The sequence below is a fragment of the Felis catus genome, chromosome B1, assembly GCF_018350175.1.
Source record: "Felis catus isolate Fca126 chromosome B1, F.catus_Fca126_mat1.0, whole genome shotgun sequence".
Taxonomy (NCBI): Eukaryota; Metazoa; Chordata; class Mammalia; order Carnivora; family Felidae; genus Felis; species Felis catus.
In genome coordinates this window covers 198,717,443-198,745,066 of record NC_058371.1, presented here as the reverse complement: position 1 = coordinate 198,745,066, position 27,624 = coordinate 198,717,443, and the positions used below count along the sequence as shown (strand labels likewise).

The 27,624-nt window shown below is 51.5% G+C and overlaps 1 protein-coding gene across 2 annotated transcripts; it reads right to left on the bottom strand.

The window, feature by feature from the left end:
• Positions 1-267: 267 nt before the first annotated feature.
• Positions 268-27,613, bottom strand: ZBTB49 (zinc finger and BTB domain containing 49). Of its 2 annotated transcripts, XM_023253313.2 has the most exons (8): positions 27,475-27,613; positions 19,799-19,969; positions 16,704-17,809; positions 14,164-14,210; positions 6,896-6,969; positions 5,256-5,338; positions 5,003-5,164; positions 268-1,397 (listed from the first exon to the last, which is right to left on the bottom strand). In XM_023253313.2, the coding sequence occupies exons 2-8, from the start codon at positions 19,948-19,950 to the stop codon at positions 721-723; spliced, it is 2,301 nt and encodes a 766-aa protein (XP_023109081.2). In that variant the 5' UTR covers positions 19,951-19,969; positions 27,475-27,613; the 3' UTR covers positions 268-720. The 2 variants fall into 2 exon arrangements, with proteins under 2 accessions (XP_023109081.2, XP_044912526.1); XM_045056591.1 differs by lacking the exon at positions 19,799-19,969 and having other exon boundaries at positions 27,475-27,598.
• Between the last annotated feature and the right edge of the window lie 11 nt (positions 27,614-27,624).

Here is a 27,624-nt window from a genome sequence, read left to right as displayed (position 1 = left end):
TTGCATGAGGGCCACAAGATTCTTACCTCAAACCGCACAAAAGAAAACCCAGAGGAGATCCTGGGGGGCTGAGCAGCTTGCCTGTGACGCAGGCAGCAAGCGGGAGCCAGGACTCGGGCCCTGTTCCGGTGGCTTTGGAAGCCCACGGTCCCGGGGTGCTGGACTGAACCCAGGACTCATCTCCGCAGGGGGAGCCCTTCTTGCCGTTTACTTTTATACGCACCGGGGTCTTCAAATGAATGAAAATGCTGGAGGAAACACACGACATTATAGAGAAAGTCAAGTTTCATTTATTCCCATTAAATTATAGCACGGGTTTCATATACAAATAAAATTTTTGCGTAAAGTACAAAACGCTACAAATCTCAATCATGTAAAAATGCAAAAATATTTGTGTTTCTGTATGTTTTCCCTCAAACACGACTCGGGGTGCAGCAGGGGGCCCAGAGCGTGCCCGCCGTCGTGCCCGGCTGACGTCAGTGGGCCGGTGTCCCCAGCCGGTAGCTGCTGCCCCTGGAGCCCTCTGGTCCCGCGTCTGTGTGTGCGGGGAGCCGGCAGGCCTTCCCAGATCCTGGGCTCCAGATGCTTCCGGTTATCAGCCACCGGCGGCACATGATCCTCGGGCTGTTGGGAAGGGGCCGGGCCCCCTCCCGCGGCGCGGGGACCCGCCTGCCGAACCGAGAAGATGCCGCGGGGGCCGGGCCGGGCCGTCGCCGGCCGTCACTGGTCCAGCTCGTTTTCGTTCTGCAGCGTCTTCATGGCCAGCCCCCAGAGGGTCATGCTGGAGAAGAACTGGCCCTCGGGGTTCCTGTAGGGCGTGGAGGCCGCGCGGCCGCCCGGCCCGTCGCCGCAGGGGTTGTCCAGCGCGGCCGGGGACGAGCGGCCCAGGGACGGGCTGTCGGCCGGCAGCGGCTGGTCGCCGGCGGAGGCGGCCGCCGCGCCCGGGTAAGCGAACGTCTGCTGCGGCGCCGGCTGCAGGGGGCGCTTGGCGAGCTTGCCGGGGTCCGGACCCAGCTTCTCCGGCCCGCCGGCTCCGTGAGGCTCGACCGCGGCCCGGAACTTGCAGTAGGGGCCGGCAGCGTGGCCGTCAAATTCCGTCACGGACTCTTCCACCGGGTGCGCGGGGAGCTTGAGCGACGCGGGCATCAAGGCGACGGGCACGTCCTGGGAGAACGCATCGGAGCCCTGGGACTTGTCGAGGTCGGAGGCGTCGAGGGCCTGCGCCAGCTCGTCCAGCGCGTCCCGGCGCGCCTCGGGCCTGCAGTGCGTCCTCTTGTGCCGCCGGAGGACGGCGGAGCGCGTGAAGCACTTGCTGCACACCTCGCACGCGTACGGCTTCTCCCCCGTGTGCGTGCGCACGTGCCTGCGGAGGTCGCCGGAGCCCCCGAAACACTTTCCTGCGAGAGGAAAAGGACGTCCTTTCAGAAGCGCGCCTTCCGGAAGCACCGCCCCCGCGCCCGCCCCCTTCTAAAACCCAGACCGGCTCTGCTTTCACTGCTTTCACGGTCAGGTCACGGAGTCCAGCCCTCCCGTCACCTGCTCGCCCCGGAAGACGCTCGCGTTCTTCTCCACTGCGTCCCTCCGCCCCGCGGCCTTTTGGCGGCGGGCACCTCGGCGTGAGCCTTCGAGGGACTCTGTGTCCCCGCACGGGAGCGCCTCGCCGGGCAAGCCGAGGTGCCTGCCCCTGCCGGCCCGTGCCGGGAAACCTCGCCCGTTTTGTTCAAGTTTTCACAAATCTAACGTGGCCGATCGACAATTTAGAAACAGCTTTTTGCTTTCAACATAATTTTACATATGCTTTTTCTCCTGGTTCTAGTTCCATCCCGTGTACATGACAGAGGTGGGGGGGGGGGTCGACTTCCATGATGAGAGTAGGTAAGATCGGAAGACAGAAACCAACAGAGAGCCTTCCAGAAGACATCACATGTTGACAGAGGACTGAGAACTACGCAGTTACGTAGATGCGTATTTAGAGCTTCGCCCTCACCCGTGTGAACGCGTGAACGTGGAAGGCTCAGCTCCGAGCGCCCGCCCATCAGGCGGACCAGGCGTCGACGTCCATGCGTTACAGGTGTACCCTTCCCCACACAGGACACCGAAGCTCGCCACAGTGGCCACAGTGACCCTGTGTCCTCACGTCTACACCGTGCCCTCAGCGTCAGGCTCGGTCTCTTTCACTGAACAACACCGTTTGCTATGCTGTCGCTATACCACACAGTTTATACAGACACGTGACATGTCGTGGACTCCCGTCCTCGATCTCCTGCACGTGTGGGCGGGCTCCACCTGTTTGCTACCATACTTCGTGTTCAGTCACCATCTTTCTTTACACCGTTTAGGATAAATTCTCAGTAATGGAGTTACTGGGCAGATGGGAATAATCTTTTCTAGGGTCCCGAAGACGTGAATTTCAGCCACAGTAGAGTTCCCCCAGGAGAGGACCGTGGCCAGTCTCTCTCTTTCATCCCAGAGGCAAGACAGGGGGCCAGACTTCACAGCCATCCTTGCCGTGAGGACACCACGGGGCAGCACCTGCCTCCTGCCTGGGGAATCCGGTGAGAGACAGCCGGCTGGCCGTGCTGGCAGCAGAGAGGACGGTCACCGTGCACGGCCGTGGCCCGCAGTCCCAGGCAGTGCAGGACGCTGCGTTTCCAGGGACTCAACGAGGGTGCTCACAAGCGAGCTGCCTGGAGCCAACTTCAGTCCAGCCTGTGAGGACTGGCCAGAGGGGCGATGAGACCTCAACAGAGACAGTCTCCTGGGAATAAACTGCTAAAACCCAGGGCTAGAGGAAAATGCATGTCTGCACCTTGGAAAGTGCAGAGAAATGCTGGGAAAGGAAGAGAGGGAAGGGAAGGAGAAGGCAGTCTGGGGAGGGAGAGGACAGAGGGAGGAAGGGTGGAGGAGGGAGAGGGAAGAAGGCGGAGGAGGGAGAGGGAGGAGCTCTCTATTCACTGCAAAGCCCAGAATGTGAAGCCATCTTAAAACTGAACCTGTCTTCTGAACTCAAGGAAATGAAAACACACACCCACACAAAGTAGTACGCCGATGTTCACAGCGCACTTGCTGAGTGAAAGCAGTCATGAAAGGCCACATGCTGAATGATTCCGTTTACACGAAATGTCCAGAACAGGCACATCCAGAGAGAGAAAGCAGATTAATGGTTGTCTAGGCTGGGGCGTGGGAACGAAGAATGACTGCTAGTGGGTGTGGAGTTTCTTTCTGGGGTGATGAAAATGTTCTAAAATAGACCATGGTGAGGGTTGGGTTGTGCAACTCTGTGAGTAATATACCAGAACCACTCACTGAACTGTTCGCTTTAAATGAGTAAAGTTTATGGTATGGGGCTTTTACCTCAATAAAGCAGTTACAGAATTTTGAACCTGTCCTATAAGAACGAACATTCTTGCGCTCTCTTTATCTTCCCCTGGCCCCAGGCTGACCTTATCAGGGTCGGAAACCATGGCTAGTGAGGGGAGGGAAAGGGCTGGAAACATAAGGTGAGGCAGGCAGGGTCCTCCTCTGCTTCCTCCTCTACTGGGGTCTAAGCCAGCCCTAGCCGGGGAGGGAAGAGAGAATTTAATCTTAAATCAAGTTGACAGCTGTAATAACCGTTTGGAACTGACATTTTAAATTAGTGATTTGAGACTGCATTTGTGATTTAAAGTAACAATTGCTTTCCTTTTTTTTTTTTTTTTTCTCTTTTATTAAGAGAGAGAGGGAGAGAGAGAATCCCAAGCAGGCTCCACACTGTTAGCACAGAGCCTAACATGGGCGGGGCTCGATCTCACAAACCGTGAGATCATGACCTGTGCTGAAATCAAGAGTCAGGCACTTAACCAACTGAGCCACCCAGGTACTACCAATTTTATTTTATTAAAAAAAAAGTTTTTTTTAATTTATTTCTGAGACAGAGAGAGACAGAGCCTGAGTGGGGGAGGGGCAGAGAGAGAGGGACACAGACTCCGAAGCAGAATCTGAGCTGTCAGCACAGAGCCCGACGCGGGGCTCGAACTCACGGACCGCAAGATCATGACCTGAGCCGAAGTCGGACGCCCAGCCGACTGAGCCACCCAGGCGCCCCAATTTTATTTTTAAGAGTAATGAGAAGAGTCACGGAGTTGCCTAACTTTGTATCCAGGAGATGAGATCTGTGTACAATTTAAGTGGGAGACAAAAACAAAGGTACTTTCTGGCTACAGCCCAGAAGTCCTGCCCTGTTCCAGATTCCAGCTCCAATTAGGAGGAGGCGCTCCGAGCAGAGCCCAATTCCAGCCTTCCCACAGCAGGACTCTGGACGTTCTCCCCGTCTGTTGCACACAGGAAGTCGTAAAAGTCGTTACTCACTGATTCCTCCATGACTCAGTCGGCATGGTGAAGTGCTCGTCACAGGCACGCACGTGTACGCACACACACAACACACGCACACACGCACACCCTCTCTCCTCCAGAGGCTCAAACCCTCCACGATCACAGGGACACAGGTGACTGAGAGTCCGCCCTCCCTCACCTGGGCGGCGAGGCCCCTCAGAAGCGAGGGCCGCCAGCCCACCCTCCCCTTTCTGGCCACTTCGCTGCCGCGTCCTTGCGGAGAGAAGCGCCCTTTGCTTCACCGTACGTGACCCAGAAGCCCTCCCTCCTGACCCCGCCATGTGCTTGAGATGCTCCGGCAGGACAGTCCGCCGGCAGCCCCCAGGCCCTGCCGTCGAGGCGGCTGTGCTGACACCCGCTGCTGCACACCTCGCCCTTCCACGCTTTTCTGTCTACGCCCCGCGGACCTGGCCAGGAGCCCGCGGCAGCCGGACTCGGCCGTGCCCAGAGCACCTCGGGGCAGCTCCGCGAACGTCTGACACGCGAGCCCAGGGAGGGATGAGAGGAGACCCCGCGGGAGGGGGCGAGGGGACAGCACCGCGTCCGTGTCGCCCCCGAGGAAAGGGAGGCGAACCACGCAGCGACAGGGCGGGCACCTGGGGGGCCGCGTCCGCGGGCATCAGCCACTCACCGCAGGCGGGGCAGCCGTACGGCCGCTCACCCGTGTGCCGGACCCGGTGCTTCACCAGCTTCCTCCGCATGTTGAAGGACTTGCCGCAGTCGTCACAGGTGAACACTTTGTCGGCCGTGTGCGTCTTTCTGTGCTCCTTCAGGTTGCTGAAGTTACTGAAGCCTAGAGAGACCACAAGAGGCGTTCGGCTCAAGGACTGAGGCCGTTTTCGTCAGCGGTCTTCGAGAAAGAAAAGGAAAATGCTCAGCAGTACCTCGCCCACAGATGTCACACAAGTGTGGCTTCTCTCCCGAGTGAATAATAATGTGGCGCTGGACGTCACCAGAGGCTGCGAACCTGCCGTGACATTCGGAAACCCAATTAAGAATTTCTTTCCACATTGGTGCACATCTTTACAATTGCAAGTCACTGAGGGGGACGGATGGGCTGCTCCCCACATCCCTGCAGAACGAACCAGACGTGGCCTGATTTCATTTGAAATGTGCCTTTTTAAAAATCTTTACTTTTTTTCTCTTTTTTACAGAAAGTAGAAAATGATGCAAGTGCTTTGTTTCTGAATGACTGTTTTTTTTTTTCTACCTAGTTTCGTCACTCTTTCTTCTTCAGAGATGGTCACCGAATTGGCTCAGGGAGGTCTCGGCCACAGAAACACGCTTCCTTCCCACCACGCCTAATTGTAGAACTGGTTCTGTTTGCGACAACACGTGTATGGACGTGGTTTTAAATACACGCCTTGCTTTTAAAGGGAGTTCACAAGGCTCCCATTTAACCCACGTTGTGAAACAAGGCCAAAGGGAAGTGACACCATCTGAAGAAGCGGGGGCTCACTCCGGAGGCGCCCGAAGCGAGGGGTGCGCGATACCCCCGGCACGAAACGTGCCCGCGGTGCTGAAGCGGCCACGGCAGAAAGGGAGACGTGCCAGGCCAGGCAGCCTTTCTTTCTCTGTTTCCTCCCATCTGCAGAGACAGCGGTTTTCCCGGACCTGAACAAGGGGCGCTTCTTCCTCCAGCGTCCCCACAGCACGTGCCGCACCCCATACTGGAGGACTTTGACTTGAACTGTCCCCAAAGCCGTCTCTGCCCACCGCCCTTGACTATGAATTTATCGGAGGCAGAACCTGTACTGTTTTTTTTTCCCTTCTCTTTTTTAACAAAGGCCTTACACCCCTACCGTGGAGCCCACGTGGGGCTTGAACTCACACGTGAGCCCACGTGGAGCCCACGTGGGGCTTGGTCTCACTCTGAGACCAAGACCTGAGCTGAGATCAAGAGGCTGATGCCTAACCCACTAAACCAGCCAGGGGCCCCTATACTGTTTATGTTCCCATCACAGCACTTAGCATACAGCAGGTGCCGAATAAATGTTGGTTAAATAAATGAATGACTGAAGCGCTGTGGCTGGTGCCTGTTAAAAGCGTGCAGACTCCAGACAAGCGGCCCAGGGAGGGCAGGAAGGTCCCCACTGCGATTCTGTCACAAGTCACAGCCCTGCCCAGCTGGCCACTCGCACTGCTGAACTCTCAAGGCCTGTTTCTGACTCAGCTCAGGGCCCTTCCAGCCCTTCCTGGCTGCGAGTCTCATTGCCCCCCCATGACAGTCACCTCCACGTCCCCATGGGTCTATGATCTATGTTAACAGACATTCTTGGAATGAATGGAAATTTTGGTATAATTTTGTTTCGTGTCAAAATCCCATTTCCTAAGACTCTGTGTCCTAGATTTTCCTTCTCTTAATGAACATTTCTCTTTCTTTTTGTTATGGAAAAGCCGGAGGGTCTGACTTTACCTGCGTTCCTTAGCTACGCGGTGAGCCCACAGGTGGCCCAGAGAACACCGAACTCAAAGACAGACACGAGTTATTCTTTACGAACAGAGGAACGAGCCCAGCACTGACCTCTTTCCGCAGATTTCGCAGATGTATGGTTTTTCACCAGAGTGCCGACGTAAGTGAGTCTGCAAGTTACCCGCCTGTAAGAGAGGGGAGGAGAAAACGCATGCCAGTAATGACCAGTTTTCTTGAAGGTTCTGTAAATTCAAAAGGAAAACTAACAGACCGAGCCAGGTCCTGGTCCAACTTCCAGGTGAAGATTACATATGCACAGCTCAAAGCAGCCGCGTGCAGGGAGACCAGGGACAGCCCCGTCCTCACTCGGGGGCCTGGGCCTGCCCGGGAATGTGCAGATCGCACGGACATGCCTGATGGCACACTTCTGACCCCAGTGCTCCCCGTGAGCCCCTGGCTTGTCACCTTGCGGGTACGCGCTGTGCTGCTTCCCTGGCAAATGGGCCCCACACACTGTGGGGGCTGCTAAGCTTGTATTTCAAACAGACCTCGGTCCGCTTTACCTGGTGTTTTTAACTTGGACCATCTATATGCAGGCATCACTTGGAAACAAAGCATCTGTCTGTACTTGGTTATTTCAGGATTCCTTGTTTCTTTTTTAAAAACATGCTTTGGTTCGTAAAGAAGGTAAGACACGTGCAAACAGCACTTCCCCTGGGCTCTGTTGTGCCGGACTGGGCTGTCCTTTCTTTTACCTTTGTGCAAAAACGCAAAGCAGGAGACTCAGGAGCCATTTCGCTGCTGGGCCTTTTATGTTCCTAATGGCTGAAACTAGCAGGGCTTCGCAGAGAGTAACTTATTTCTTTTTTTATTTTCCTTTCATAATTGAGTTTTTATTGGTTGTTCTGAGGATCAGTGCAGACAATTCAATTTGTACACAATTCTTAACGTACGTACCGAGAGAGAGTAACTTACCTAAATGGGGATTGCAAAATAGGTTTCCATGCAATGATCAATAGGAAATCAATATTAACTTGCCTCAAGTACACTAAAATTGAAACAGCAATCGCCTTATACTAAAAAAGCTCCTGGCTAATGTTTCAAATTAGGATTTGAAAACAAAATCCTCCACTGCTGGAATTTAACTTAATAGACTCAATCTGTCATTTCCCCTCCTAATTTTTTACAGTGTTCTGTTATAAAGACACTGAAACGAATGAATGTGCCCGAGGGTAATAATGTGCCGGCATTATGCACAAAATAAGCCAAAAAGAGAGGATGAACAGTAATGGCCAGCTAACAAATTTGGCTTTGTAAATCTGCAAACTAGATTTTAAATAAAATGCAGACAGTTCATGGTTATACGTTTGAAGACGGTCTGAAGTCCACTTCCGAGTGGAAACTTACAGGTAGAAAAAGTGCGGCCTGTGGATTTCATGTTACAGAGCATGGAGATTCTGTGAGTCAGGCTCTGGGAGATCACACAGTTAGATACTTCAGAATATGATAAATATGGCTTCGAAAAAACTCAGGTTTATTTGAGGTAACTAAAGAGGAAGAATTTGGCAAAACATTGGTAAATACCTAGCTTTTAACAGAATGACTATTGACAACAGTAAGTGTCAACAGCCATATACGTTTCGTCTGCCTGCCCTTACACACATCACTAAGCTGCTCTTAGTAATTAGATCTCTTTTCTAGATGAAAAACTCAGATTCAGATAAGTAAGTAACTGCCCCTGTTACACAGCTGGGCCAGAAAGTAACATGGGTTTGTGGGAGTCTGAACTCACAAGTTTCTGTGAATAAACTGGCTTGTGTTGACTATTCCGTACAAGAGTCACTTGGCTGTTGGGGAAACAGCTCCTGGGAGGTGAGATAACGTACCACTGATTGTTTTAAGTCAGTCAATTCCAAATTCCAGAAAAGCGCATCAATTATATAACAATTTGAATAGCACCATGGGCTCATCTGTTAAATTAGGTCCTTCTTTTTAAGTTACTTTGTAAATGATGTATCACGACTGAAATGCATTCTCTGAGTCAGTGCTTAGCAGCACTGAGCCCTCGCTTTTTAACTGAAGCGTCACAATTACTCGTTTTCAAAGCAAGTATAATCAAATGATCTTCCACTTAACATAGTGTAATAAGCAGTAGTAAAACAACCCCTTGAATTTTTTTTGTAGCTATTTAATAAATAGAAATGGATCATGAAAATCTTCCCCCAGATAAAGGAGCACATATTGATCTGGCCGATGGTATAAAAGCAGATGAAACACTGAAAGATTCAGGCAAAAAAGTCCGATAATGCATTCAACGATTTTTGCCAAATGACACAGCAAACTGGGACCCAGAGTACTTGACCTTTACCGAAGCATCTTTATTTTTGGTAAACTGTGCTTCACTCTCGTGCTCATTACGTGCTAAGTACCCGGTCCACATCTCGGATGGAACTCTCTAGCAAGCGGTAGTAACAGTGACTGCTACCGATGATTCGGAGGTTACCAGGAATGAAGCGGCTGGGTTAGCAGCCGCAGACAACTTGTCACCTAGTCAGAATTCCCTTATAAAGTAGTAGCATCGCGGTCTACGGAAAAGCAAGCGGATGCTCTGGAGGGAAGTCATCAGCCTGGGCTCCGACAGCCGGGATCAAACATCCTGTGGACTCCCAAGCCTGCGGCACTCACTGTCTGTGCTCAAGAACGTTAGCAGCAAAGGAGACTCTACTCCTTCTAAGCAGATATTTTAAATTAGGAGGGAGCTGTCAGAACTGTGAACAGAAAACTCTGCTGCAGAAAAGAACTAACACCTGATTTGAGTAATTTAAAAAATAAACCCTTTCTAATAGGCACGAGGACGTGAGCATTTAAACACGAGCAAACCAAACACATATTCTCTATCAGAACACTTTTCCAACGGCAGCTGATTATTCATGTAAAAAAACAGCTGAGGAGTCATACCATCTTAGAGATAAAAGGGATCTCAGATCTTAAAAGTCACCTAGTTCAGGAGTTTTGGGACTTTAGGATTTCACCAAATAACAAAAGTTAACAGGGGAAAAAAATCTGGAGATTAGCACAGAGATGTCTCCTAAACAACGGGAGTGTGGGACATACCACCTCAGGGCTCAAAATTCAACAACTTCGGAAAAGTTCATCAAAACACTCTTACTCTTGCATTTTCCCCTGGACGGGCCCAAACCCTGTCACCTGTGGCGTCAGGCTGTGTCCGTGCCCGGGGGGAGCACACCGATCTCCAGGCGGGCCCCCTCAGTGGCGCCCCACACACGGGACACCTCTTTCCGGAAGGCACCGACTGCACCAGTCACTCCAAGTTTCCATCCCCGCCTCTTTGGAGAGACGACACAACTCCAGTCCCCTCCCGAAAGACAGCTCAGTGCGCAAGGTTTCCTCTTCCCATTTCTCACGTCACAGATGTTCCAGACCTGCCCCTACCTCACGTCTCCTCCGGGTGCACCTACGGGGCCGGGCTCTACCCCGCACGGACACCCTGCATTCAGACAGAGCCTCACTCATACTCTAACGCATGCGGGACCCCCAGTGCTGAGATCTGCGCACAGACCGTGTCCACAAATACATTAACAGGTGTCGTCTGTTGCCACAGTCTCGAATTACGGTAGCTTTGCAAAGCTCACGTGTCATACTGCTTACGGACTCAACGGCAAGGTTATGGGTAACTTTTTTATACCCCCCCAAGACTGACTCTACTAAATATAAATTGAGGAAACAGCATAAAAGGTTAATTCTCATTGGTGAATCTGTTTTCTCACTTTCGAGACTTCCAGAAGGGAAAATATTTACAAACTCCCTTCTATCAAAGCAAACATTCCAGGCATGGAATGGAGTGCATGGGAGCGCTCCAATACACCGTAACCGCAAACATCTGCTCCGGCTCATTCTTACTAGACACATCTCCAAAGGCAAGGGAATTAAAAGCAAAAGTGAACTACTGGGACCTCCTGAATTCAGATAAAAAGCTGCTGCACAGCAAAGGAAACAACCACCAAAACTAAAAGGCAACCGACAGAATGGGAAAATATATTTGCAAATGACGTATCAGACAAAGGGCTAGTATCCAAAATCTGTAAAGACCTCACCAAACTCCACACCCGAAAAACAAATAATCCAGTGAAGAAATGGGCAGAAAACATGACTAGACACTTCTCTAAAGAAGACATCCGGATGGCCAACAGGCACATGAAAAGATGCTCAATGTCGCTCCTCATCAGGGAAATGCAAATCAAAACCACACTCAGATATCTATAGATGCTGGAGAGGATGTGGAGAAACAGGAACCCTCTTGCACTGTTGGTGGGAATGCAAACTGGTGCAGCCACTCTGGAAAACAGTGTGGAGGTGCCTCAAAAAATTAAAAATAGATCTACCCTATGACCCAGCAATAGCACTGCTAGGAATTTACCCAAGGGATACAGGAGTGCTGATGCACAGGGGCAATCATACCCCAATGTTTACAGCAGCACTTTCAACAATAGCCAAATTACGGAAAGAGCCTAAATGTCCATTAACTGATGAATGGATAAAGAAATTGTGGTTTATATACACAATAGAATACTATGTGGCAATGAGAAAGAATGAAATATGGCCTTTTGTAGCAACGTGGATGGAACTGGAGAGTGTTATGCTAAGTGAAATAAGTCCTACAGAGAAAGACAGATACCATATGTTCACTCTTATGTGGATCCTGAGAAACTTAGCAGAAGACCATGGGGGAGGGGAAGGAAACAAAAATGGTTAGAGAGGGAGGGAGCCAAAACATAGAGACTCTTAAAAATTGAGAACTGAGGGTTGAGGGGGGGTGGGAAGGAGGGGAGGGTGGGTGATGGGCATTGAGGAGGGCACCTGTTGGGATGAGCACTGGGTGTTGTACGGAAACCAATCTGACAATAAATTATATTTAATATAAAAAATAATACAAAAAAATTAAAAAAATAAAAAATAAAAATGACTGCCTGCCGTAAGGCGGAGATGGTCAGCGGGCACTACTTACAAAGTATCCCTGTATCCACAACGCGACAGCTTCCTCAATGCCAGAGACCCCCAGGCTTATCAAATGTCTGCTTGTCTTTGGGGCTCACCTGAGCAATCTCGTAACATACTTCCCGTCTTCATCACCCGCCCCGAACACCACTTCCTCCAGGCAGAAACGAGCACTCGCTTCTCTTTGCCCATGCTGTTCCCTATGCATCTTTCCCCAGCACACCCCACGCTTGCCACAAACACTTATTACTGAGTGGTTTTTAAACAGAAGTCCTTGTTCACAAAAAATTTCATAATTTCACTACGAAGTAAAACAGCAATACGCATCTGAAAACCGCAAGTATACGTAATCCTGTGTTCACAAAACTCCGACAAAAACACAGACCCCAGCAGAGGAGGATTTCGGGAGCGGCAGTCATCAGGGCCACCTTGATGGGACTCCGGAGGGCAAGTGCAGGACGAGGTCTGAGCAGCGGTCCTCAACCTCAGCCATACTTCCAAATCGCTGTACTAACACATCCCTACACCCGGGCCGCACCCCAAAGCGACCAAATCAGAATCTCTGGAGGCCAGACCTGCCATCGATGCCGGGAGAGGAGGCTGAAGGCTGACTACGGACGTTTCAATGTCCGGTTCTCTCTGATTAGCAAAGACGGGTCAGGGAAGGATTCCATGCAAGGAGAGGACAGACCCTAAGCCATCATCACATTTTAAACGTCCGAAGGGCTTTCGTGTCCCCTGTTTCATTTACTCCTCCGGACACTTGCATGAGGTAGTACGATCCTGATTTAAGAATTAGGACAATGTGGGCCAGGGAGTGATGGCTGCTAATTGTTAACAGTCATGAGTCCAAGTCTTAGGTTCTCCTCCACCCCAAAGCTGTGAAGTTAAGATGGTGGTGGGGGGGGGGGGGTGCCCTGGGAAGACTGGTCTGCAAGAACGGAGAGGGCGGCCCTGGGACGGGAGATAATGTCGCCCCCTGAGCACGAACTACGTGCCAGGCAGAAAGGAGTTCTTACTCCTACCAGCTCGTTTACTCCCCACATGCTCCCCAGGGTCAGTCATCTCCTTTCCCTGGTTTCACAGACAAGGAAGCTGACGTTGCAAAGGGTGGGGTGGCTTGCCCGAGGTCACTGAGTAGCAGGCCAGGGGCGGGATCCGAATCCACACTGCCCATCGTCGTGGCCACAGCTCGGAAGCCCCAGCGAGGCCGTCCTGAAGCCGCCAGGGCCTTGAATAACTGGCAGCTGGAGGAGAGAGGACTCCCCTCGCTTCTCAAAAACCTACTGGACGCAGTGTGGGTGCCAGAGTTCTCCTGGACGGCAAGTGTGGACTAAAGACGCAAAGGCAGGGGTCCGGACTCGGTGAATCCCTGCAGGCAGGTGGCAGTGGGAGGGAAAAGCCCCTGAGGGCACAGGTTTGGGGGCTGGGGGGGAGAACGAAGGGGACCCCAGAGAGCTGGCTCCGTGGGGGACGTGCCAGAAGACGGCGCCGCCACGGAGGTTCCGTGCCCTGGGGAGCGCTGTGGCCAGCTCTGTGGCCCGGAGGGCTCTTGGGTCAGGGCCCAGCCCAGAGTCCTGGCCCCGGTGACACAGCGTCTGCACGAGCTGCGACCGGATCTACGGCACCCGCCAGTGGAACGACGGCGTGCGGTGGCTGTTTCCTCGGTGGGCCCGTGTGCCCGGGGCCGAGCAGCCGGCCTCACCCACCCTCTAAAATGCCAGCGCCCGGCACGTGGCAGAGAAGCAGGGCTCTCCCTCCATTTCAGAAGCGGGTGGCCACCAGCCTACGTTCAGAATTTCCTCTAACACATTAACTCTCTAGGGGGTGTTTACGTCCAGCGCCCAGATCAGCACGTGTAGGAGGGACCAAAACACTGGCTGGATGGGGAGACTTTACACGTGTCCCAATGATCATGAAACAGGGGTCAGCTGAAAGGCGGGCCAAGCAGGAACGAGAAATGCTTGCTCTCTTCCCCGCATCCTAACAACGGATGTGCCAGCCGGAGGAAGGGGACATTGGTCCTGGTCACAGCCCGGCACTTGCGGCCCCCAGGTGGGTGGGTGCTCACTGTGGTTTACCAGAAAGCTCGTTCACGAAAGAGAGGAAACATACCAGGATCAGACCCATCCTTCAGTGGGGGGGAAGTTCACACCCTTACAAAAAATGCTGTTTTTCCCAATGATCTAAAAATCTGTTTTCCTTAGAAATTATTTTCTTCCGATTTAGCGTGAAGTCAACGTTACAGACACCACCAGAGGCTTCTCTCAGAAGTCCAAATGTAGGTCTTATTTGTAATAATAATAAAAAAAAGCACTGGGTTTCAGGTTCCCAATTATTAAAGTAAATAAGAGTATTCCCACCTGAGAGAAATGTTTCCCACAAATGTTACATTCAAAAGGTTTCTCACCTGAAACAAAACAAAATAACAACTTGTAAAATCGTTAGTCACATCGGCACCACAACTTTGTTCAAAATGTTTACACCATCTCCGCTGCCCTCTCAGAAGACAGCGTTGCGTTCTTTCCCAAAGTACGAGCGTGGGCAGAGTCCCCACGTCCTCCTGATTGTCCCGCACCCCCCTGGACGGCGCAGAGGCCATCTGCCGGACAGCAGCGGCCTGCTCCCCTGCCCTTCGGCCTGAGTCCTTCACCGCCAGTTTCCGACACGGCCAGGGAGCCTCGTTCGCACCGCACGAGGCGGCCACACAGGGGTGGACTTCAAGTGTGCCGGGGAAGACCCCTCTCCGCCGCCTTTCGGTGGCTGACGCGCGCTTACAGGGGAAAACAAGATTCAGCAGGGAGACACGCTTCCCTGGCCACCGCCGGCCTCTGAGTCCTGGAACAGAACAGACGGGCGGCCTCTGTCCAGAGTGGACGCCACCCCAGGGGAACCACCGCAGCTCTGACCCGGCGTAGAGAACGGGAAAAGCATACTTCAAGGTACCCCCTGTGGCCTGTAAAACCTACTATGCTTTGAAGACCAAGAATCCCCCTCAAATCAAGCGGTTTTATGAAGATTCTTTTTTTAAACATGAACGTTTCCCTTCTTCCTGTGTTGCTGAGGTTTGGCACCCTGCTAGCTCTCTGAGCTCCTGCCAGGATATTTTTTGAGTTGAACGGCTTCCTAAAACTGTTCAATGGTTTCCTCAAGGACAAGCCGGAAGTTCCGACCCTGAGTAATTATAATCACACGAATCCTGTATTTGGTGACTACATTCACGTCTGAAATTATGGGTAAGACGATAATGTCAAGTGAAAGACCCCATTCTGAGTTACAACAGTCTGAAACGAGAGGTCACCAGTCGCCGAGACTCACGAGTGACCGGGGCCAATCACCCTACGCCAGGGGGCCTCCCTTTCTGCTCTCAGGATCCCTTTGCCCTCTGAATAACTGATGGCCCTAAAGAGCTTTGGTTTACATAGGCTACATCGGTGGGTAGAGCCCACGTCAGAAATGGAAACGGAGACCTTCAGAGCACGCCATCAGACCTCTCGGCGGCCACCGGAGCGGCCGTAGCCTTTAGCTGACTCCACTGTGCGCCTGGAGCAGGAAAGGAGAGGGCAAGTAACATCGCAGACTCTGATGGAAAGAGTTCAGGCCCCACAGACCCCCTGGAAGGGCTCCCCAGACCGTAATCAGAGAACTGCCTGCCGCCTTCCCAATTTCTGTCCCCGTCAACACCTGTGCATGGCTGTGTGCTACTGGCATCCGAAGATGTTCCTTCAGAACAAACAATGTAATTTGTTTCCTTTAAAGCTAGAGAGAGATGTTCTCAAATAAAAATCATAACGATCGTTAGGCTCCAGGAAATTTAAGCAAACAGAATGACCTAAATAAAACAAGTTTTTTTCAGGCAACGCTGAGCCAATGACACTGCCTTCACATAAAATAATTCTGAACCACTACCACCAACGAAAGCACTTTACATGCAAACACATGAAAACGAAGGGCTGCCATATAGAAGTCTCTTGATAATGCAACGAGGTAGCAAACACCTAAGCCCGTGGGCAACCCAAAGTGGTAACAGAATGGCACGTGGACATGATCACAATGGCACAAGCACCTTAAAAGCAGTTATGCTGGAAGCACCCGTTAGCATAGTACTTCTCATGCTTATCACTAATTAATGTCATTAATTCACGTGCAGTAGAGTCACCCAGTTTCACTACAGGAAGGAAAGTAACACGTAAGTGTCGTATAACGTAAGTCGTATAACATATAAGTTAAATGTTATATGTATCTGTGACACTTAGCATTTGGAAAAAATAAACTTTCTGGAGAAAGGACGAGGTATGACTTAGGGTACTAAGCCTCTGAAAATTCAACGTTCAAAATGGAAGAATTACCATTTGAAAACCAATTATCAAACGGTTAAAGCTGATCCTTATTAAAAAGTGTACCTCTTCCTTCCAAACCGCAATTTGAAAAAATCTGATATTAACATGGCTTCCCAGAGACCTTTTACTATTACCCTCAGTTATTTTGGTCTGGATGAACCTACAACATCATGCTTTAAAAAAATATAAAGTTCATCTAATTCTAAAGAGCAAATACAGCTTATCCGTTTTAGAACATAGCTCAGATTTTCAGCGCGTCAAAACAATTCGCTACGCTTCTTCAAAGCTGGAAGGTTTATCACACAAAGCCACGATTAAAAACGAAAAGCGTGCCATCTTTTGCAACTGGTTCTATGAGAGCGTCTACAGAACTCCGAGATCGTTCTTTAAGAGTAATCACCAACAACGTCAGAGAAAGCAGCTAACGCTCCTGGATTTTCTGGGGGGTTATCAATGGCGTCATCGAGCAACAGCAAAACTTCTTACAAAAGCAGAGCAGGCAGTGGTGTCTGAGCGTCTGGGTCAGGTCCTTTCCTTTGCCTGCGGGCACTGAATCAGTGTACCTGTGTGAGACCGTTTGTGAAGCTCCAGGTTGCTTGGGTGTTTAAAAGGTTTCCCACACAGTTCGCACGCGTACTGTCTCTGTGGCTGGAGCATCTGGGACTGGTCCTCCAGCGCCGCGGGGTCCTCGGGCCGCTCCGTGTCGTTCACGCAGTTCGAGCGCTCAGAGCCGATGAGCTCCCCGCCTCCTCGTCCCTCAGCACTGGGGCCGCCGGCTTCCTCCCGCGCATCTGCGCCGGCAGGGCCTGCCCGCTCGGTCACACCGTCCTCCCGCCCGGCTTCAGACGCCGGCTCCGCGGGTGTCCGTGACCTGAGGAAGTTGAGCCTCTTCAGGTGGATGGCCTTTTTGAGCCTCATCTGCTTGGCCGGGGGCTGGCGCGTGCTGTCGGACCCCGGGTCCGGGTCCGGGTCCGGCTCACTCAGGGGCGGGGCCGAGCAGTGCGGAGGCAGGAGCCCCGCAGGCTCCGGCCCACATCCGGGCCGGCCGGCCGCGCCAGGCTGGCGCTCCCCGGCACCGAGGCCCGTGGGGGTGCTGGACGGGAAGGGCGGCTCGCCCACCCTCCCGTGACCGGGACAGGCAGCCTGTTTATAGTACTGCTTACTGTAGAAGTTTCGGAGTTTGTAGCAGTAGCTCTGCCTGAGAGGCAGCTCTGGGCCGCTGGCCTCTAGCGGACCGGGCGCCGGTTTGGGCGCTTCGCCCGCAGGGTGATGGAGATTAACTGACGGGGGAGCGTGAGAATGGGGTTCATCCAACACCTTACTCTGCTGAACCTCCGCGGGACACTCCTGCAGCAAAGGAGGAGGGTAGTTTTCGCTGACGACACAGTTAGCGTCAGCAGCCAGAGCGCTCTGCAGGGAGAACGTACTGTTACAGGACACGCCAGGGGGCTGTGCCACAGCGGCCGATTTCAAAAACGTGTGACACAGATTCAGAACGTTTTGAACCTGCAAGCACTGGGCTATGTCCAGCACGACTCGTATGTTGTCCTGGTTAAGATCTAGATGGGACGTGTACATGAAGTCCAGGATCTGCCCGATGCCGCTGACGTTTTTAACATCCAGGTGAAAAACATCACTTTTTTGGCCTGAAGAATTCTGAAAGAGGCTCCTGATAAAAGAAAGGATAGCTGTTTATAGTATGATTACTTTTTTCTTATGAGTAATACTCATGTTAATATTCAAGAATACTATCCTGTAAATGCTGAGATTTATGTTTTGTTATTAATTTCACTTTACAGAGAGTGTGAGAGGGGGAGAGGGGCAGAGAGAGAGAGAGAGAGAGAGAGAGAGAGAGAGAGAGAGAGAGAATCTTAAGCAGGCTCTGCGCTGAGCATGAGGCTCAATCCCATGATGCTGGGATCATACTGGAGCTGAAATCAAGAGTGGGATGCTCAACCAACTCAGCCACCCAGGTGCCCCTACATGCCAAGATTTTTAAATGAAGTGCATTTTAATCCTTTAAAAAGTGTTGGCAAGCTGTCCAATAAAGCAATTCAGATGAATTAAATTAGTGTGCTGGATATTCAACCTTCCAAACAGATCTCAAAGTAAAATTCTGAAATATACTCATTGTTCTTTTCAAAGTATAATTATCCATATGTATGATCGATTGCATACAGATAGAGTATTTCATATCTAGTCTGGCAAATTATATTTCAGACCATAAAACACATAACAAAAACATTTCCACATCTAAGTGCCTTAAAAATGTCTAAAAATAAAAATAACTATAAGAAACCAACACTCGACACTCATTCTTTTTTTAATTTTAGTTTGTTTAATTGTGGCAAAATATACGTAATATTTACCATCTGGTCCATTCCTAAGTGGTTAAAAATGTTAAGCATAGTTCCAACGGGAAATCGAGTGGCATGAAGTACATTCACACTGCTGTGCCCCCATCACCACTGTCCATTTCCAGAACGTTTCATCTTCCCAAACCGAAACTCTATACCCACGAAACAATTAACTTCTATTCCCCACCCCCCCCCGGCCCCTGGCATTACCACTCTACTTTCTGTCTCTGTCAATCTGACAACTCTAGGGACTTGATATATGCTCATTTTGTAATCAGATCTGTTAGAGGTTTCTCTGCCACCCAACGGCCCACAAGCCAGCCGTGAGAACAAGAAGGGCCCTAGGAGTGAATGAGGGAAAAGGGCACAACGCCCACGCGCTTTATTCTGCACACGCGTCAAGTTCCAGGTGAACGAGTCTGTGCTGCATCTAAACCACCAAGCTGGGTCAGGTACGTGGTCTGGCAAGTTTGTGGACCTTTTCCCTAATCCAATCACCTGCTTCCCCAAAATTGCCTTCAGCTCTGTTGCTGCCTGAGGGAAGCACAAATTAAAAAGGGGCAGGGAAAGCAGAGTCTGGGACCAAGTTGCACAGGGACAAAAAGGGCTGATTACCTCAGTGAGCTGATCCGTTCATTACAACGTGTAGGCCACGGATGATGGCGGAGGTTTAATTTGATGGAAAGATTAAGTCAGGTTCCATATACGATTTACAAGAGCAATGAAACGGTATGCATTTTAAGGGGAAAAGAGGTACCAAAAAAAAGCTTCAGTGCTTACAGAGAGATAAATCTCAGCTACTCAGAAAATGCACGTAGAACACTTAACTCCAACAATGTCTAACAACCTAAAAATGAGTATAGGAAGAAATAAATTCAGTTCAAACCTGTTTTCTTAGACTATTCCAGTGAAAAACAAAAATGAAAATATTTTAATAAAAAATCAGTATGTAGGGTGTCTTCCCCCCTTCAGTTTCTTATCACAAGAAAGTTCTCACCAGGAATTCTCTTCTGCAATCTTTTTACCACAAAAGGGTAAGAAATCCATAGGGAAACCTGACATTGATTAGAGCTACTAAAGACAAAGTGGCAACACACTTTCAATCAGCCCAGACAGTTTTTGGTCAAAAGGCTCTTTTCCTCTCAGGCTGCTCTCAATACAAAAAGCAAAACTCGCAGCAAGTGCTACAAAAGGTAAGAACAGGTGAAATCCAAGGAGAGAGTAAAATTTAGTCAACACACATCCACGCTACAAGAGCTTTTTCTCCACACGGTTAGAAGAACAAAGTCTGCAACACGTACCTGAAATACTGACTGAACGCCGCCAGAACGTTCTTATGTGCTTTAAAGCAGACCCCTTTCACCACCAACATGCAGTCACAAAGCAGGCCTTGGATGCGCTGCTCGTGCAGTTGCTGAAGGAGGTGGCAGCTGTGGGTGGCAACCGGGTCCATGCTCAAACACCCGGGAGACCTGCGAGGAAGAGCACCAAGTAGACCGTGACCCAGGGGTGACTGGGAGCTACGTGGCCCCAGAACCCGCGGACTGACCTGCGGTTCAGTCATGGCTCCTTCAAACAAACCAACAACAAGCATAAAAAACCCTGGGTCTTAAGCATCGAGACCGGTGCAGTTTCACAGAATTACCTGCAGTGATGCAAATGTTCCGCATCTACACCGTTCGATACAGCAGCCTTAAGCACTTGAAATGTGGCTGGTGTGACTGAGGAACTAAACCTTTAATTTATTTAAAGAGCCACGGGATTTGACAGTGCAAATGTAGACTATGAGCACGATAATGCTATATGTGTTTCTCTTGTTTCTACTTTGGAATAATTCAACAACAACAAAGCGTGTGTATGTAAACACTCAGAAGGGTAGAGAAAAGCCAAGTGGATAAGACCAATCTGTATTTATTGAGCACCTATACGTAGGGTGCTGAATTAGAAGGTGAGGAAAATTAGGAACTTACCTGCAGAGATAAGGTGTAAGTCAAAACAAATTAACTTACATCACGAGACACTAATAACAAAGATATCACAAAGCAGCACGTGTACTCGTCTGCTCCTTCCTGCCTCTCTGATGGGGTGCTACCTTAGCAAACACCCGTCTTGCACGTACCCGACGTGCACAGACTAGAAAGCGTCAGGTGCCTGCTGAGCTTGAGAGCGCTGAAGCCAAGGGAGTGGCAGGACGTGATGTGCCTGTGTGTGTCAGTGCTTGTATGTGCGTACGAGAGAGAGAGAGAGAGAGAGAGAGAGAGACAGGGAGAGAGAGAGGGAGACAAGGAGAGAGAGAGGGAGACAGGGAGAGGGAGGGAGACAGGGAGAGGGAGGGAGGGAGGGAGGGAGGGAGACAGGGAGAGGGAGGGAGAGAGAGAAGGGGAGAGGGTCAGACCATGTAGAATCTTACAGGCCTTTTCAAGAACACTGACTTTAAGACTGAACGAGATGGGACACCCTCTTTCAGGCACGGAAGGTCTCACATGTCTTCAACCTCTCTATGTGCCAGGTTCTAGGGCTACAGCAACAAACCAGCAAACATACCAAGTCCCCGCCCTCACGAAGCCTAAATTCTACTAAACACACACACACACACACACGCGCACACACACACACACACACACACAAGTACACGACACACAACCACACAAATACAGTATTCAGACACCTGAATACACAGGAGAGGAAGGCACGGGTTCATGCCAGGAGCACAATCCAGGGAGACACGCTGAAGGGAAGAGAAGTCATGGGGACAGATGAAGTCAGCCTGGGGCAGGCGTGTGCCGCAATGGCCGTGTGGAACGGTGTGGCCTCTTCGTTCGCTTTCATCCTCAGTGCAGAAGCATGATGGAAAAAGTCACCAAACCACGAAGCCAAAACGACGCTTTTGAACACAGCCCCTTCTCCCATCGTGATCACCATCGCCTTATCCCCTCCCACGCCCCCTAGGTGCCCACCAAAACACGCTACCTGCGGCTCCCCAGACAAGCTGTGTTGGGGAGAGTGCGGAGCCCCAGCCACTGCTCATGACCTACGTGACTTTGGGCAATGACTATCTCCACGTCCACATTCCTCACCCTACCTCACGGGTTACGGAGACAATTGTGAGAAGCCACGTGAACATCGAGAACAGCAACAGACATATTAAGTATTCAACAAATGTTCTCTCTAAAGAGCACCCGGAGAGCCTGTGAAAAGCCCCGGTTCCTGGACACCGTCTGGGTTTTGTCCAGTCTTGTTCCAGCTGGTCCTGGGGCAGGCAGATTACAGGACCCTGCCTTGCTCTCTGCCCCCAAAGCCCTCGGTTCTGATACTTCCTGTCCTGGGAATACTTTATCCACGCTGGACTGTTCCAAATATCATGGCTCTGCTGAGCTGTCACCATCTCCTAGAAGCCTTTCCTGCCGTTCGGAAACGTGTTCCTTCCTCCCCAGTGTTTCCTCAAGTCTGGGGTCCCCCCTCTGCAATCGTACAGCACCCCACACCTGCCTCCCTAGATGACCTATCCTTATGTTCGATCAGTTGCGTCTCCAGCTCTGCTGTGAGCTCTGAGGGGACCACCTTATTCACCTTTGCCTGGCACAGAGCAGACACTCACCCATTAAGATCCACGCTGGCTAACCTCTGCTGCTAACGAACAACAGTTAGTGATGTCTCTTTACATCTTTTTGACACCCCCCCCCCCCAGCCCCACAGCTACTCTTCTAGGCCCGTTCCCTTCTCTTCATTTCCACCAGGTCTGTCTCCCTCGTCCATAAAAGTGACTGTGACCTGACTTCACCAAGAAGGTTGAGTCCACAGATAACTTGATGTAACCTGAGTGCCTTTAAATTATTTTCGTAATTCCAATTTTCTCGCTCGTCCCTCACTCGACCCCTTCAGCTTCACAGGGTGAAGTGTGCCTTCCTTGCAAAGCCAGCTTTCCTCCTCCCCTCGCCCCCACCACGGCCTCCCCCAGCACTCGGCTTCATTCTCGGCTTTTTCACTGCTTTGCTCTGTCCCCACCTGGCCCACCAGTTCCTGCGAACACACCAAGATTGCCTCGCGGTGAAAAAAAGCAGAAGAAAACAGGACAACAAAACCGTCCCTCTAGGCACATCTACTCATCACAGCGCATTTTCTGACGCCCCTCAAAGCAGCCACTCCACATCCGGCTCTGCTTTCGGAGGACTCTCTTCTCACCTTGCGTCTTGCTACACACGTGCCCGCAGGGGCCGCTCCCCGCTACAGCCTGTGGCGTGCGGTCTGCGCACCTCCCTCTGGACACGCCTGCCTCCCCCGGGGCCCTCCTCTTACCAAGCCCCTGATCTGCTCCCTCTCTATCCTGTACGTCCTCCTCGGCGAGCCCCTTACCAAGCGGTAATGTCCCTTACGATTCAGCCCCTGGGCCCCCTTCTCTTTCCCATGAAAATCACATCTACTCCTGGCCTTCATCTGCTCGAAGCAGCCAACCCCAAAATGGGACACTTTAGCTTTGATCACTAGCTCCAAACGTCCAACTTTCTGCTAACCATCTCCACTGTATGACCCCTCGACTTCGAATCTCTAAAACTCACCCTCCGCTCTACGCCTCATTTGGATCCCCCTATTTCTTCACGGAAAGCTTAGTTTCTGACGTGTAAAGCTTGGGGTACTGGCATGATCTCCTGGTTTGAGATCAGGGTGGGATTCAAAGAAAACTAGCATTAGAGGTGATGTCACCTATAAAGAGCAACACTAAAGCACGGGGAGAGGGTTTTATCACTCAGACCAAGAATACAGAAAGGGGAGCGTTATGTCAGGTGGTGGGGCAGTGCCCCGTGTTAAATCCTCGAGGGTACCAAACAGCCAAATGATAGAGAGTACTCAGTTACCTACCCCTGCCCCATCAGTTGCTTGAAAAGAAAAGGATTACTGGCTTATTGTTATTACCCATCATTCACTATTTTCGGGCCAGGAACCGTGTTAAGCACATTCTATCCATTAATTCCAATAATCCGACAAGAACCCTATTATCGGCCTTTTAGAAGAGACGAAATTAAGAAATGGGGAGTTTAAATATCCTGTGTTCCAAAGCCAGGATTTAAAGCCTGGTTCCTAACCCTGGAGCCCATGCTCTGGTGCTATGCTACAGCCCACGAGAAAAAGGACCTTAAAAATACAACACAAAACCTTCCTCTGTAGGCTTTAGCGCTAAAATGCAGCAAATGTTCTCGATCTTTAGACATTTTCCAGCTATATAGAAGTGATGTACAGTTAGAAACTGTTACACAATTTACACAGACTATGAAAATCGTAACTATTCTGTACTACTCAGTACAGTTCTCTAATGGCTTCATGACAGCAATTCTGTACCTCCCCCACAAGATTAGAGAGAGCTCTGGAAAAAGAATTTACATCTCATATTCCTCATGAGTCTTAGGGGTGACAAGTGTAAATAACGACGGATCATGTGCCTAAGACAGTGATAATAAAGACCCGTGCTTACAAAAGGCTTCTAACGTGCCATGCACTGTTCTAAGCCCTTTACGCGTGTTTTTTTCAGTCCCTATGCTCATCTCATACCCAGTTCATCTCATTTAATTCTCACGATAATCATAAGTACCCCTCTTAGTTTATAGATGAGGATGATGAGGCACATGGACCATTAAAGAGGGCTACAACTCTGACATTCCTCCAAGGGGAGGTGGGATCTAGGTCTCTCCCTGCCTTGAATCTGAGCAGCCTGTGTCTTAACCAACAACAGGCAAAAGTGAGGGTGTAAAGCCCTGCTCATTTCTGGGTCTGACAGCTGCCACTGTCTGTCTTCTGGAACAGTGACTCTGGAGGCCTGGGTTGGCTGTAAGGCGCCCAACTGGAGAACATGTGGAACCGGAGAAGGACTCAGCTGAGCCCAGCCTTCCAGCCACCAGACAGCAAAGCCACACCTGACTCTCCAGACCAGCCCCAGCCTCCAGGCGAGTATCACATGGAACTGAAGAATTGCCCAGTGGAGCTCTGCTTGAATTCCTGGCCCTCAAAACCGTGAGAGAAAATAAGTTTTTAAGTCCCTAAGTTTTGGGGTAGTTTCTTGCAACGCAAGAGACAACCTGACCGGGTACAGAGAAGACGACACAGCTAGTGAGTAACTGATAATAAGGGGCGGAGTTCGGATTTAAACCCAGGGAATGACCCCAAAGCCCACGTGCTTAACCCCTACTCTGAGTTCCACTCGGCAGGTGAAAGGCCTTCCTTGGATCCAGTCAGTTGAGGGCCTAGGTGTGCACGGCATATGCGAGGATGGGCAAGTGCAACACACAGTGTCGTGCTGGGATCTCCGTGTTTGCAGCTGCTCGCTCTGTGACCAGGAACAAAGACCAGAGGACACAGACCACATCTGCCTTATTCATCAGCGTATCTCTGGTACCTAGAAGGGCGCCCTGAACGCAGGGGTGCTCAATACATAGCGTCTCCACGGCTGGAGACTCTGAGCCTCAGTTTTCCGTATGTAAAAATGGAGAGGTCCCCCACTGGTTAAAGAATTCCTAAGATATTTCCTGTTTTAAATGCTACAAATCTGTACTGAAATGTGATGGTGGGAAGATGGACGAACGGGACTCAAAGGGAAATCTGGGAAAACTTGGGAAAATATGGGAAAACACACACACACACACACACACACACACACACACACACACACACACACGAAACAGCTTACATGTGAAGAGGTGCTTGTAAAGGGAGTAACAGACAGAACGGAATTCTACTCTGCAGAGACGGATCCTAGAGCAGGGGCCCTTCTGTTCCCTGGGACACTTTTCCAACTGGTCAGATACCCAGAATTTTCAGAAGTTTCTTTCCTGGGGCCACCAATGGATACTTCTCCAAAGGTCCACAGTTCACACACCTCAGCACCCACCTTGCCTTAGAGTGGTCCGACCTTTGTCTTTGGTCATCAAGGTTTTCAAATGGCTCATTCCTAATGCCCCCTCCCCCCAATCCCATGACAGAAGCAATGGCTTCAAGCAAGCAAGCCTGGTTGTCTTAGCTCTCTAGTGACTGACTCTAAGACACTATATAGGCCGACGCAGTTAAACTGACACTGTGTGCCTGACATGTGCAAGGCGTTGTGAGGATGAAACGCCTGGGCAAGATCTGTCCCCTGCCCTCCGCAGGCTGTGTCTCAGTTTTCACCTCATTCATTTAACTTTATGGAGTGTCACTGTATGCTCCCCACTGAGGGTATGATGGTGAACAACTCACATATGCGGCCACCAGAGCCTTCATGGACAAGGACCTCAAATCCCTCCATTCTGACCTCAGTCTGTACTTTCCAACAGACTAAGCTCTTCTTTCCAGCTCATTTCTTAACTCGGGCAAAGCATCCCCTGCTGGGAACTGAAACTGCCCCCTCAAGCCACAAGGCCTGCCCTGAGCCGGGAAGAGGCCGTGTGACTGACCCTAAGACGATGATCGATCTGACCTTCACTGCCCACCTTCACGCACCCGCCAACCTCTGTTCCACATTTTCCTTATATAAACCTGGAAGCCCTTCCGGCACTTTGGAGACAGTCTTTGAGCCCTAGTCCACTGTCCTGCCCGTGGTGGCCTCCCTGAAATATACTCCTTTCTTGCGTCACCGCCACTCATTTCTCTGCCTTTGGATTTCATCAGTGGTCTGTCTGGGGGTTCCCGAGTCAGGTGCCCTTGGACCCCGGTGCCCCAGATAGAGAATAAACAGGAACTACATGGTCCAGGAGATGCTGAAAGAGGGAAGTGCAGATTAATTTGGAGGAGGAGGGTCAGGGAGAACTTCCTCGAGGAAGAGACATGTGTGCTGAAACCGGAAAATTCGATTTACCAAGAAAGACGAAAGAGGGCTCCCCCTGGGCTTCCAGGGGGGACCAAATGAAAACACAAATGCAGAAGAGCACAAACACCAATGAGACACATGTGTGCCCTGCACACAAAAACACCTCAATCGCCCTGCTTTGAGACCTCAAGGCCATTCTGTCACTTCTGTTGGAAAATGTTTTCTTCCTTGTCCTTCTGGTGAATGCCTTCCTTCTGTTAAGGGCTGAATGGTGTTCCCCCCAAAACTCAAACGTTGAGACCCTAAGCCCTAGTACCTCATAATATTTGCGGCTTTGAGATCGGGTCTTTAAAGAGGTAATTACGTGAAGCCATTCGAGTGGGCCCTAATGCAATCGGACTGCTGTCCCCATTAGGGGAGAAAACTTGGACACCAGGAGAGACCTCAGGGATGCTCCCGCACAGAAGAAAGGCCACGTGAAAACACGGCAAAAACGTGGGTGTCTGCGGGCCAGGTGGTGCAGCCTCAGAATAAACCATCCCGATACCTTGGTCTTGGACTTCCAGCCTGTGGTGCTGGCTACGAGGGCTTAGCAAACGGATGCACTCTCCATTCCAGCCCAACCGCGCTCACCTCCGGAGAGAAACCCTCCTTATCACCCCTCCCCCCTCCCCGCCGGGTGACTGGAGCGCACATGACCGTGTCCACACCCCGTACACCGCGTTCACCCCGTAGCCACTCGGTTAAGCGGCAAGCACTTAATGACCGCCCCCGTCTGCCAGCCCCCGCTGAGGGCCAAGAGGAACGGCTGAACCATTAAGCAAGCGGCGGGCACCGTGCTGAGCGCGGCGCGTTCACCGACTCCCGGGCCGGACCGGGGACGGAGTCTCCGCTCCCGTTTCACAACGCGCGCAGCCCGCGTGGAAACGAGGCCGCGCTTGGCTAGGAGCTCCGCGGCGCTCAGCCCTGCCCGCGACTACAGGGCGACAGACGGGGACAAGGAGCGCGCCACGGGGCCGAAGCGGCGGCACGGGGGGCGCAGGCCCCGCGCCTCTGGGATCGAGCGAACTCCCGCGCGACCCTCGCTCAGCCCGGGAGCGGAGGCGGCGGCGGCGGCGGCGGCTCCGGGCCGGGGCCGCTCCTACCGCACCGCGCTGGGGCCCCACGCCCTCGCGAGGCCAGCCTCCCGGCCCGGCGTCCACCTACCCGAGTCCTGCCCCGCCTGCTCCTCTTCACCGGCCGCCGCCACCGCCGCCCTCAGCGCCGCTCGCCGGGCCCCGCCGGCCGCGGAACCATCCCGACAACGCCCCCTTGGCCGGCCGGATCCGCCTCCGGCTTCCGGGGACGTCACTTCCG